This window comes from Branchiostoma floridae, chromosome 10 (assembly GCF_000003815.2).
Source record: "Branchiostoma floridae strain S238N-H82 chromosome 10, Bfl_VNyyK, whole genome shotgun sequence".
NCBI lineage: Eukaryota > Metazoa > Chordata > Leptocardii > Amphioxiformes > Branchiostomatidae > Branchiostoma > Branchiostoma floridae.
Window position 1 is genome coordinate 6,918,358 of NC_049988.1, and position 13,381 is coordinate 6,931,738.

The 13,381-nt window shown below is 39.3% G+C and overlaps 1 protein-coding gene and 8 non-coding genes across 9 annotated transcripts; 4 read left to right on the forward strand and 5 right to left on the reverse strand.

Moving 5' to 3' along the window:
• Positions 1 to 3,041: 3,041 nt before the first annotated feature.
• On the reverse strand, positions 3,042 to 3,113 carry Trnap-cgg. Its single transcript has one exon. It is a non-coding gene; the product is annotated as a tRNA-Pro (tRNA).
• A 716-nt stretch (positions 3,114 to 3,829) lies between these two features.
• Positions 3,830 to 3,903, reverse strand: Trnat-agu. Its single transcript has one exon. It is a non-coding gene; the product is annotated as a tRNA-Thr (tRNA).
• Positions 3,904 to 4,387: 484 nt separating this feature from the next.
• Trnat-agu lies at positions 4,388 to 4,461 on the reverse strand. Its single transcript has one exon. It is a non-coding gene; the product is annotated as a tRNA-Thr (tRNA).
• Positions 4,462 to 4,837: 376 nt separating this feature from the next.
• On the reverse strand, positions 4,838 to 4,909 carry Trnap-ugg. The gene has a single exon. It is a non-coding gene; the product is annotated as a tRNA-Pro (tRNA).
• Positions 4,910 to 5,558: 649 nt separating this feature from the next.
• Trnat-agu lies at positions 5,559 to 5,632 on the forward strand. Its single transcript has one exon. It is a non-coding gene; the product is annotated as a tRNA-Thr (tRNA).
• A 270-nt stretch (positions 5,633 to 5,902) lies between these two features.
• On the forward strand, positions 5,903 to 5,976 carry Trnat-agu. Its single transcript has one exon. It is a non-coding gene; the product is annotated as a tRNA-Thr (tRNA).
• Positions 5,977 to 6,282: 306 nt separating this feature from the next.
• Positions 6,283 to 6,356, forward strand: Trnat-agu. Its single transcript has one exon. It is a non-coding gene; the product is annotated as a tRNA-Thr (tRNA).
• Positions 6,357 to 6,632: 276 nt separating this feature from the next.
• Positions 6,633 to 6,706, forward strand: Trnat-agu. The gene has a single exon. It is a non-coding gene; the product is annotated as a tRNA-Thr (tRNA).
• A 52-nt stretch (positions 6,707 to 6,758) lies between these two features.
• On the reverse strand, positions 6,759 to 11,192 carry LOC118424516 (transcription initiation factor TFIID subunit 11-like). The gene is made up of 4 exons (XM_035833094.1): positions 10,761 to 11,192; positions 9,285 to 9,372; positions 8,335 to 8,431; positions 6,759 to 8,073 (listed from the first exon to the last, which is right to left on the reverse strand). Exons 1-4 carry the CDS (start codon positions 11,042 to 11,044, stop codon positions 7,943 to 7,945), a joined length of 600 nt encoding a protein of 199 aa, XP_035688987.1. The 5' UTR covers positions 11,045 to 11,192; the 3' UTR covers positions 6,759 to 7,942.
• Positions 11,193 to 13,381: the final 2,189 nt, after the last annotated feature.

The following is a 13,381-nucleotide window of genomic DNA, read 5'->3' on the forward strand; positions in this document are numbered from 1 at the left end:
CTTACAGTGGTAGAGTAGCGTAAAACCAGCATCTATAGTGAACGCTAACTCCATGGGCTACAAGCCCGTTTGAAAACGCCGACTGTACAAGGCGACTCAATGTAGCCCTCTTCAAGTAGGGGTCCGTCAGAAAACTGTTGTTGTTCCTTTCGCACTTCCACGGGAAGTCGTCGTGCTTCTTTCGCCGTCAAAGACCCCGTATGTTCCGCGCTCGAATGTCTCGCACAAAGAGAAGTCCATTCTGCGGTACAACGTTACTGTAACAGTAGAAGTGGCCGGCCCTACCCGGATCAAGTCCGTACAATACAGCATGCGGGTACAACAACAAAATCACATGATCCTCACTCGTAGTTCTATACAACAAGCTATCCTGTGACTAACTCCATCCAATACTCATTCCGTAACGTATACTACGTCGGGAAATCGCACCGAAGCGTTCGAGGATGTTCTTCGGTCTACGGGACGCTAAAACCCGGCGACTTTACCGTCTGACACTACCTCACACATCACGACACAAAAGACCCTTGCGGTTTCCATGGGTACAGCAGAGCCGTGCCTATTGATTGCCATCAGTCAGGCAGAGCGATACAAACAACTCTGAGGGGTACTTGAGGTCAGACGTCACGTTACCATTGTTGGACAGCCAAGCCAATAAATGTCTCACACACCAACACGAGTACTTATAGATGTTGTAAAAGCTTTGGACATATGTGCTACCGGTGCAGCAACTACATGTTAAGTTTGGCTCTTTTTCTGGTGGATTCTGTTTGGTGAATTCTTTTCAATTTGCTGTATATGTGTTGAAATATCAATAAACACCATTATGACTATGTGTTTTTAAATGCGTGTTACTAGTATCTTTAGGTATATTTGCTACCGATGCCATAGCCTCTTGCAAACTACTAATAAGCGCTCTTGCTCTCAACTGACTCCCTCTCTTTCTCCTTCTCTCTCTCGGACTCTCCCTCTCTCTAACTCTTTATTTCCAACTCTCTCTCCTTCTTTCGCCCTCTCTTTCTATCTACCTCTCTCTGTAAATATTCCCTCTCTATCTCGCTACCGCTGTATATAACTGAATGTCCTTGTAGCTGTTCAGATGCACAGTGTGGGAGGTGTGCTTAGGCAAGTGTAAGAAGATAAGTTTATAAGAGAACGTTGTCCTGGGCGGAGGTCATGATTCTGACAATTTGGTAAGCAGATAGGAATTTGGGGATCTGTAAAATCTCATAATTATATCTTCTGTCATCTGTTTTCCTGAATGAGATTTGTCTTGACATCTTTCTACCCCGTTTGTCTCTCAGTCTCTCCGTCTGTCAGTCTCTCTCTCTCTCTCTCTCTCTCTCTCTCTTTCTCTCTCTCTTTCTCTCTCTCTCTTTCTCTCTCTCTCTCTCTCTCTCTCTCTCTCTCTTTCTCTCTCTCTGAATAACCACCAATTGCAAGACTTAAGTTTCCAACGCTGTCATTTTTCCCCGACACTTTTGCTACCCGTGCGATAACTTCTTGCTAACGAAGCTCTCCCGTTGACACCCTTTGAATTTTTTTAATCTGGATTTTTCCAAATTTGCCAGTTCAACACGCTACACTGGTATGTTGTGGTTGAATTGTCTGAACAGCCTTTCTTTGTTGAGCGTACCCTACTGACCAACCGTACCAAATGCTATTGAGAGCTTCTAGTCGAGGGGCAAGCCCCGAAAGGAACCCACACGGATGTTGAATGCATATCGAGGTCGACAAAGGCACACGTGTTGTATTCATGATTCATCCAGACGTTTTCTATTCAACTACGCTACCCCCTGCGGGCACTATAGTTTGGCATATAATAGTGTACAATGCTATTGAGGATCAGTGATCGGAACGCTGTGTGCAAAGTCAAGGACAGCTCATGCCTTTAGTAGGAACGTTGTATGATTTTTACCTTCTAAAGGAGTACTGTAGTTGGTCATGTTCTGGTGTTCGCAGCTGTATCTCGTGAGCTCAAGAAGATTTGCTTTATTCCTATGTAGTTTGGCATGTCGTCTGCTCTTATTTGCGAGATGATGCACGTTATTTTTTGGTTACACCATATCAGTTTTTGTAGGCAATGTTTACTGTAATAATATATAAGAATTCTTATCTTGTAGTTGGATGATGAAGAAATCTTTTCAGTACATATGTTGCTGAATGAAAATGATATTTTGTTGACGATCTGTTGCGCTATCGTTTATAACACCAATATCTTTTAGACATTAGTTCTGTATCAAAGTGGAACTGTAATTTTCAACACAAAATTGGACATACCCAGTTTTTGACTGTCACTGTTTCTGTGACGTTCCAAGATAACTAGGACCCTTTCGCAAACGTCGTGTGACAGATTGAAAATAGCAAATGGTAGATTTTCGTAGTCCTGCGATTAAGGTGAGAATCGGTAGGCGGCGTTGTTCCTAGGACCGTGCCCTGTGGTGACGACCGTGACGTACTGCAGTAAATTTGTTCTCCAGTACCCCAGGGGTAAATGACTATGTCTGGCTAATACAACCGTAATTACGTGTTATCAGCTACTTACGCAATATTATATCATTTATTGGCAAAGACATTAAACAGACATTACGTGGTGTAGTTTTGGGTCACCTAGTAGTTTATTTGGAGCCGCAGAGGCCGATTTTGTTTCATTTCAATTGTTTGTTATTTTTCCTATACTCGACATTAGTTGGCCTAGTAACATATCTCGCAATGTTGTTGATCATTAGTCCTTTTTCGGGTCTGAAAAGTAGTCTCATTATCTTCCAATGTTCATATATACCATTTCTACAGTTCTAAAGGTTGTGTTTCTCTGTCTCCTAAATCTATATTCGAGAACAGACGCTTAGTTACGTCTGTTAGTCAAAATTGATTAAAACGCTGTGATTACATTCATTCAGGTTTAAAAAGAATTAGTATGGTTTTTTTTGTATTTAAATTGAAATACATGTAATAGAATTATGTCTATAAAGTAAACACATTTTACCTAAAATTTTATTTTCCTGTTACACTTTTAGCAAATTTAAAACAAAGCAAAAATAAACGGGCCTGTCCGGGAATCGAACCCGGGACCACTCGCACCCGAAGCGAGTATCATACCTCTAGACCAACAGGCCAACGAGTAATCAGCACCTGATACAGAAATAACATCTTTAAATAATTGAGATGGATCCGGATTTCCATTGTTTTGAAACATTTCTGAACAATACTTGTATACGAAAGGTGGTGGACGTAAAGTGGTGGACGTGGGCGGCTTTGGGTCCGGGGTGGTACAGGTGCAGAAAATCCAGGTACAGGTACGGTCCAGAGAGTTAGGTCCAGGTTCGGACCTGAACCTGGACCTATTAAATTGTCTGTTAAAGCTTGAGAATGAGTGATACTGAAAACAATGGTCAATTTCGCTACAAATAAATCTGTTTGACTGACTCACACTAGTCGTTTTAAAATCCTATATTCATGTAAACAACACTATTGCCTCTGTTAATTATACCAAGTTTTACTGTAGAAACGTGGTTAAACTGGCTTCGCTCTTGTTATTTTCTTTGGGCAGGTAAGCCCCAAAACACGTGAACGCCTGCCTGTCCATTTTCTAATCAATGCACACCCCATTCTATTGATTTTTTTTTAGGTCCGGACCGGTCCAACAAGAAACACCGGTTTTGTACCGGTATACAGTACAAAAGTTTTCGGGCACGGCTAGAGCAAATGTTTTTTTTTTATCATTTATTAAAGACAATCTATCAATCTTTGTAATTCATTACAACATGAGAAGTTGTCCCTTTGACTTGATATTCCGATACGTAAAAATAATGAGCAAGACTGCTAAAATAATAGCCACCAATGAGATTTGAACTCATGACCTCTGGTTTACTAGACCAGCGCTCTAACCAACTGAGCTATGGCGGCTGTTAGGTACTGAATTGTAGTTGTCTGTAACGAGGGATTTTTTTTTCAGCGCACTAATGGCTGTATATACATCCGGTGAGCTTATGAACTTCCTGGTACGTTTGACCAATTGCTGACGCCACGTATGCACAGGGTCACGTGAGAATAAGATCACGCGCCTGTAACTCTCGCGAGTTTTCGCTCTGAAGTGATTGGTTATCAGTATTGATCCCGAAGAAGGCGACAGCGGTCGTTAAAAATTTGATCCGTGTATACCTTTGTGCTGGAGGAAAGTTTAGCATTGTACTATGTACATATATATCCGATGATTTATAAAATTTCCAAACTTTCAATGTATCATTGTATCAACTACATTTAAATATTAAGTTCAAAATTGTTATATATGTAAAAGTTTTTGGTTATCTCTAACTTCTTTTACTTGATATTCAGATACGTGGACAAAAACAAAGGGGGAATTCTCATCTACAATAAGGAGAAAAAAAATAGCCACCAATGAGATTTGAACTCATGACCTCTGGTTTACTAGACCAGCGCTCTAACCAACTGAGCTATGGCGGCTGTTGGGTTGTCTCCTAGGTGCCAGTGTCGTTAAATTTTGAACGTTTGATTGTTGCCTTTGGTAACTTTCTAAAGGCTTTTGTGATAAACAAAATTATTGTCTGAATTTGCCCTAATTTTGATAAACTCTCAAAGATATTTTGAAGTAAAGGAGGTCTTTATGATTAGTTCCCTGCAAGTTGATGGGTCACTCATGTGACAATGTGGAGGAATAAAACTCAGGTCTTCTATATCATGCGCAATCGAATACAGGTAACTTTTCCGAAGAAAGATTTTTCGAGAAAATTATGGTGGAAAATGTGGAATCCAGTACTAGTCAAGCACTCTACTTCGATGAAATAAAGAAACATCCAAATATCATTTTGTACAAAAAGTAGGGCCTGTCCGGGATTCGAACCCGGGACCTCTCGCACCCAAAGCGAGAATCATACCCCTAGACCAACAGGCCGCGTTGTCCATGAAAGTCATTGTGAATGATCTTGAACTTTAATATGTAAAAAAAAATAATAATTTCGCATTCCATTCAGCGACCGGTGTTAACTTTTTCTACAATCATTTTCACATTTTGCTTTTCCTAAATATGGACGTAATGCTGCATAAGTTTTGCAGTTTTCACAAATCAATACAGCTTTTAACATTTTATTCTTTATTTGTTTGTCTTTCCTTTGTTTTCTTGTTGTTGTGTTGTTTTTACACCTGTCAGATGACTGCTTCGCCTTCTTTTTCTTGGCGTCTCGACAATGTTTTAATAGTATTTGTCAAGTAAAGACACTTTACAAACTGACCCCTTTGTTTAGCAAGGTATTTCAATCATTTCTGTATTTTTTTATCGTTAATGATTGGTGAACCATTCTTTGCTTTTTTAAATATTACAAATTAATTTTCGCATGTTTTGTGTTCTTTCAAAATGTAAGCTATTATGTCGCAATATTGACTTTATAGCCTGATATCGATTACGTAACCACTTCGCCGCTCGGAGCGTTGCGCGAACTTTGATCCAATGTCCCAAAGTAAACAGCTGGCACCCGGATATACACCGGCTGACACCACAGTTGTGTTAGTACTTTTACTGTTCAGAGTTCACATATATTCCAACAGCCGCCATAGCTCAGTTGGTTAGAGCGCTGGTCTAGTAAACCAGAGGTCATGAGTTCAAATCTCATTGGTGGCTACTTTTTTTCTTCCAAAGTATTTTTTTGCAACGTGTCTTCCTTTCCTAAAGGTTCACACATAAAAAATATCAAGCTTGCGCCAAATCAGTTGAAGCAATGAGGTTTCTGCCTTAGTTGACAAAAAGTTTTTGTGCATCTTGAAAGTAAAGCAAGTTCTCTTTGTTGATTAATAATATGCGTTGGATTTCTTTTCACAAATTCTAAAAGAAAACGGATATCTAAAGGGACGTCAAAAAGACTTGCAGACAACTACCTACCGGTACCTAACAGCCGCCATAGCTCAGTTGGTTAGAGCGCTGGTCTAGTAAACCAGAGGTCATGAGTTCAAATCTCATTGGTGGCTATCTTTTGTTTAATTGGTGTTTCACAAATTTTCAGTTCACGCCAAATTCTTTTAGGATATTTCACATGTTCAGTTAACACAATAACTTTGGTTTAAGAAAGACTAAAAATTAAAAGTGCATACTTAAAGCATTATCCTAAAGTATAATCATCAAAATATGTAGGACAACTACAAATATCTTATTTTCTTTACCACTTCGTATATTGTATTTTGCAAAAGTCTAGAACTTTTTCAAATCATTTTTTCAAGAAGCTTAAGACAAATCGATGCAAACAAGGCAGCAACTAACTTGAATGGTGTGTCACAGCCGCCATAGCTCAGTTGGTTAGAGCGCTGGTCTAGTAAACCAGAGGTCATGAGTTCAAATCTCATTGGTGGCTACTTTTGGTCGCTGTCATTTTTTTCTTGGAAACTTCTTTTTCAAAACCCTCAACACACAAAAGGCAAGTTTGAATGACATCTTTTTTATCATTTCTAAATCCCTTTTCGTTCATATTTCTGTACAAAGTGATATGTATAACTAGAAATGTTTGAATCTACAAACATCTCCATTCGAGGACAACTTTCGTAAGTTTTGTCCACAGCATAAGACTTACAGCTATGTTAGCAAGCTACAGAAACTATAAAACTAAAGAAATGACCCAACCAAGACACCAGCCGCCATAGCTCAGTTGGTTAGAGCGCTGGTCTAGTAAACCAGAGGTCATGAGTTCAAATCTCATTGGTGGCTACTACTTTTTTGTCCTTATTTGTTTTGTAAATTGTGAGATTCGAGACTCTTTTCTCTACGACATCTTTCTTTATTTGTTGTATGGTAATGACAAGGGCTCTGGCCAAGGCAACTAAGCAGGCAAAACTGCCACTATATGCAGAATTCCTAATGCAAAAGCGGTAAACCAACAAATCCTTATATAGTGGTTGTCACTTGTACAGGTTTGACTTGTCTGTCTTCTTGTATTATGCGTATTTATCCATCTTTTACTATTTACTGTAAATGTAAGTATGTTAAATGACTTTTACCAACAGAAAATGACTTTCAAGTCAATACAATTCTTTGCTGTGCCACCAAAAAGGTAATAATGACAAGTTCTACTTCCAACTGATAGGTGGCGCTATAGTGAAAAGACTGCAACCCAACATGTGACTTATCTACTCCATTCATCAACCATGATGAGGGGGGATACAAACTTAGTCACATTTGGGACCATATTCTTCTCACTGCAGCACTACCTACCAGTTAGAAGAGGAACCAGTCATTTCTCTCCTGAAAAAGATAACAAAAGATTCTTTATTATCCATACCTTACCAATTTCAAAATGTGTTCATCTTAAAACTTGAAAAGAGGAACCTTCCATACAATCTTTTATGATAAAAGTGTTTCAACAAAAGACTTTGACCCCCAAAAAACACAATTATCCAAACTTTTTTTTAAAAGTCTTGTTAGACAGAGCTTGCCACAATTATACATAATCTCATTTATGTCATACCTAGGCCGTGATAACATTTCATATGAGTGTTCTGGACTGGGTGATAACTTGGGTTATCACTCGGGGTTCTACTGTTATCACACAGGCTCCCAAAGAATAATTTCAACGCACTTTGAGGGCACAATTCCAATACTGGATATGGACGTTGGAATTGCTGTTGTTACAACTTTTATTTGAGGACACAAAATTTTCACAACTTCTGGCACATTTCTCATTGAAACATCTGTTTTCTCGGATGGATAAGACATAAATAAGATACAACACGGTGTATTCCACATCACCCTTGGTCCCAGCCCTCCTATGGGTACGATAACCCTCTGGCCTATGTGTGATCCTACTCACAGTTGTTATCTGTTATCTTGCATGATAAGAATACACCATATTGTATTTCATATTTATATACATTTATAATACATTAAACTGAAACTTTCGTGTAAAAGCAAGATTAAACAACTGAAAGAAGAACTATCTTCTTAAGATCAACGGAACAGCGTTTTCTTAAACTTTGTGGAAGGTACTTGGTCCTTAAGTCTGAGTCTCCTGACGGCTTCTCGGATGTGTTTGGGCTGGAGCGGTCCTGAATCACCTGACTTCTCCATCACATCCAGGGCTGGGGGGAACATCAAATAACTGTAAGTACTTTAAAAATGCTACACAGTAACAATTACAGGTTTCCAATCCAGACAATGTGAGTGAGAAAATCCTAGCCTTTTCCCTGTTGGCCTGTAATCTGTAATCAATACAACACCCTTTCTAGTTCTTTGTAACATCTTCATTTTCCTAGAGGCTGCAAAACTGTGGGAACCATTTGGTTTGCTCAGCAAATTCCATATACATAGATAAAGAACTACTTTCTCCTAAATTTACATACCTTCTTCTACAACCTCTCCTACAAACACCTTGGAGATGCCAGCCATGGCGATGACCACATTCTGGGACACACTGGTACCTGTCATCTGCTGCATGATCTGTGGGGGAATAGTGCATATACTAACAGCTAAGTACAATATATAATATATCAGCTCTGCAAAGAACAAAAAACAGTCACGACTACAACAGTCAAGTGTCAAGAGTTCTCAACCCAGGATTGAGATCTTTTTTAGAGTAATTTAGAGTATGCTTTTTTCCAGATCTGTTGTACTAGAACAGAATACACTGTCACCATGTATTCTACATGTAGGGACATTCTTAATAGAAAGCTTTGACCAACACTTGAAATCAGCTGTGCGAACATTTACAGGCCATGTGATGTAATATAACCAGACCGTGCTGTGAAGCTGGTGTGTTACTTCAAAGGGCAGATATACAAGCTGTTCAGATGAATACAGAATAACTCAATAAGTTTTCAACAATCTTGGAGGTAAGTCAGGGCTTTAGCCAGCTCGAAATTTTTTTCCGTCAGCCAATTACAATCGTCGCGAAAACCGCGAAAATTAATTAGAAGGACTGAACTGAGACCTTGAAAAACGGGTTTTAATGAGATTACCGTATGCGAAAGGGCACCGACACACATTGTCAACAATCATAACAATAGCAAAACAAACAGTGTGTGGCTTTTACGGCCGTGGACAGCGTCCCCAAGCCTCCTGTAGCTTCCACCAAGGATTTTTGTCCGTCAAGGTTAACGGATTGGTTTTAAAATTTTTCCATCAGAGGCGGCACATTTCCGTCAATTGACGGAAAAACGGACGCTGGCTAGAGCCCTGAGGTAAGTGTTTATTTGTAAGTGTTTAAATCTTACATGTACATTCAAAAATAAGTGAGAGTTCAATGTAGCCTGGGATACTTTTCAGTACACTTAAGAAGGAAACAGTACTGTACCCTCTTGATAGAAGCCTTGGGAAACGCTGATCTTCTGAACATCTCGTAGCGGTTCAGTTGTTCTTCTGAGAAGGATGCAACAAGGACCCTGAAACACAAGTTTGTAACACGTTATACTGTAAAACATGTAATGTTTGTGGTGGATTTATGTTCCTGCTTATCCTAGTGACATCACACTATGAACATGTGCTCTGTCTTGCCTAAGTGTTGTTATTGTTGTTTTAACCCAGGGATCTACCCAGACTGTGGAATAAGGGAGGCCCTCCAGGCCTCCACTATACTCTCAGCCAGCTCCACTATACAAGGACGTTACATCAGATGTAACGTCCTTGCACTTAACTATTTTTCAAATTTAGTGTGTTTCTTCCCTATTTTCTTTGTTAGTTTTGCTAAAATTAATGACAATTCACAGATTTTTGTGCCAAGTGGCATCACTTTTCCAGTCAGCATTGTCTGCAAAAACTTGTGAATGAGCAATGATCAAAACAATAGTCGTTTTGCCACTTTACAACAAAGGAATAACAACAGTATATTATACTTGTAGTAATTGACACCCTCTGTCATTGCAAAATGAACCCATTTTCATGACAGTGCAGCGCGTTGGTGCGGGTTATTTTTACCAACCCCTCCACTATACTAAAAAATTCTGGGGAGAACCCTGTAACCACTTACTTAACTTGACTTTATTCAGATCCACATTTACTAGTAGTAGCTAACAATATTATGTTGCCAGGAATGCCAGCTATTCTTCCTGCGGTCCACATAAAATACATCAATACACACACAACATTACATTATATGTATGACATACATACATAACATATGTACATTACAAACTATAACTAAACACGAACTCTTGATTTTCAATATGCCATGGAATCAGAGTCCTGCAAAATGAAACGAATCTACCATTGCAACTGTGGTCTTTGAGTTTGAAATCAAAACAATCTGTGATGCGAATGTTAAAACTAGAGTATTGTTTCATGTTACAGTCCCTTAAGTCATTTAGTGCTGATTGTATCTTTTTTATCATGGTCTATTTTGAAAGTGGATGCAAGGTCCACTTCTCTAACCACAAATCACAGTACATTCATAAAGATTATTTCTCACCTACTATTATACTAATGCAAATTAACTACAATGTATTCTAGCTCGAGCGCTCCCTTTACTAGTAACATAATACACAATTATATTCTTTCAAACATTTTTGCTTCACTATTTACTTCTGTTACATACAGTCAACACTGCCCAAGAAGGCCACTCTGGGGACTGATAAAAGCATGTGTATTTTGTGGTCATAGTACTAACCAAAGACAGGCTTCTAGTGTATGTTTTTTTGAATGTGGTCAATGTGGTCACTTGCACACTTGCCTTTAATTATGTTCTGTTTGGGCCCTTATCGATTATCCCAATTCCCATCACACCAAAAGCTAAAATTTACGAGAACTCTACAACATCGCCCCCCTCCCCACTTACTGCATTTTCTGTCTCTCCTCTTCCAGTTGTTCCATCTTTGTCTTTCTTGTCTCTCCTTCCTCGACGCTCCCCACCCGTTCTAGCGCTAGTTTCTTTGCCGAAGGTTCTCCTTCTGTCTTCTCAGACGAACTGGAAGACGTCCCGGCTACAGTTTCTTCAGAAGACGGCCGTTTCTGAGTCGTCGAAACATCGTCTTTGTTTTGCCCGCCTTGGAAAATATTCGACGTTTGTTCCGAGTCTTGTGTGGTTTTCTGTCTCGAGGTTCCCGCAGATACGTCCGCCATGTCTTTAAGATTCTCTGTGTCCAGTTTAAGGAACTATCTCACGCCTAAGATGCTACAAACGGCTAGAAATCCCGTGCCGAAAATCAAGAAAATCCTGACGGATCTGGGCATTCTGCGGGCAATGGCAGGTCAGGGGTTAACAGAATAGTCTACTTTAGTACTGAGGGGGTCTTGTTGACAAATTTGTAATTTGAGTTGGGAAGTGTATTTATAACACCTTCATATTATTTTAGTATCTAAAAATAACATAATGCTATTTAACAAGCTATCTATATTGTACGTTTCACTACCACTGTATCGTATAATGTCATTCAAAATACATGTACTTTAGTAAAGTCCCCCAGACATTTTAATGGCATAATCCTTCCAATTCCAAGTTTCCTACCTGATACTACGATGAAGGTCCAGTTAATTACATGAATCCGCGGCTTCATTACTACTTTCATGAACATTGGGGTATTCTTTCGTGTGTCTGTTTGCCTGTCTGCCTGTCTGTACGTGTATGTCTGTATGTATGTATGTTTGTGTGTAAGATATGTAACCGGTAACGTCATGTGTGTTTGTGTTTCCGGATAGTTGTACACAGCATAACTAAAGAACCTCTCTTGTGGATTGTGAAGATATTTTGTATGCGAGTAGGTCTGTGGGAAGACGAAAGTCAGGGTCGATTATGGTCCACCTGGTGGCCTTCCTTATTACTGCAGCAGAACTTTCGGTTTTTGTATCTTTCGTCCAGGTCTTAATTTTTTCGTTGTTTGGTCTTGTTTTTCTCGTTGCAGATAGCTTTGATGTCCTGTAGGTTTGGGCCACTTAGCGGCTTGTTCTTGTTTTTATTGGTGTCATGACGTCGACGTATCTAGTATATTCATGTATCTTCTGTATCACTATTGTAAACCCTTAATTGAAATCGTAAAAGAACATTCTGAAATCTAATTTTTTTATTGCCACCACTTATTCTAAAGTTTGAATTTTTAAACTAGAGTTCGGGGACCTCATACCTCCATGAAATATTTATTGCTTTTTTGTGGATGGTATGTATGTTTATAGTCGGTTGTATTTGAGAGTAATGGTTATATAATATAAATGTTATGGGAAAGTAGTGGTGTATTGATTTAATGACACAGAGGATGTCCATCTGATTAGTAATTATTAAAATGTGACACTTAATTGTGTAATGTGCGTTTAAGAGGTCGACGGCATATGGTAGCGTGGTGTTCCTTAAGCTTGATGTTTGGCATTTAAACTGTCTAAGGTTGTCAGCATTATTGAGGTTCAACTATGTGCCTCAGAGCGGTGTGGTGGGAGGAAGTTGGGAAACTCAGAAAGAAGAAGGGATGTGGCCAACTTTAGTCAGATGGTGATTTGATTTTCCACCAATATGTCATAACATCAGCTGTTCACACGGTACAAAAACGAGATGCACACTTTCCTCTGATAGCCCTACATCAACTGTAAGATGAATACTTGGCGCCAACCCCGTCTGCTAAAAAACAAGTACCATTGGCTACGAAAGAGACAACTAACAACTGTCCCTTATCGTAACGAAATCAGAACATCTGTATCGCCCATAAAACTTCTGACACCCAACCCAGATGAGAGGACCTAATGGCATTTTAATCACCATGTCACTCAAATCAGCAGTACAGTATGTGAGACATCCATACCTGTTAAGCATTACCGTTAAATGTACCTCAACTTCTTACAATTATACTTACGCTTCACATCTCCATGATATCCTAAGCAGACATAAATAAAACTAATTATCATATTCAAAAAAACTCGGGGTTCCCCAAACAGCTGTCATACAAATCACCTCACTATCTGCTTGGAGCTAAGCCCATTAAGAAACACTTAAAGCACGATGCCTGTTCCAATATATCGTAGATATAGGGGGGATTTCTGATATTATTACATCGATTATAACGACAGATACGGCGCCCAAAATCACATCGATTCGAGCTTTCATCACAGCCCACCAACACAACAAGTATGAAACCAATCCATCCAGCCGTTCTTGAGGAATCTTGCACACAGACAGAGACACATAACAGAAAATATAACCTCCATGACATTTCATGGAGGTAACTACTGTGCCAACTGTTACAAATATTTCAAACAGTCCTAAGCAGACATAAATAAAACTACTGGGGGTTCCCCAAACAGCTGTCACCTCACTATCTGCTTGCAGCTAAGCCCATTAACAAACACATACAGCACGATGCCTGTACCAATATATCTCAAATATAGGGGTGATTTCTGATATTATTACATCGATTATAACGACAGATACGGCTCCCAAGATCTCATCGATTCGAGCTTTCATCACACCCCACCAAC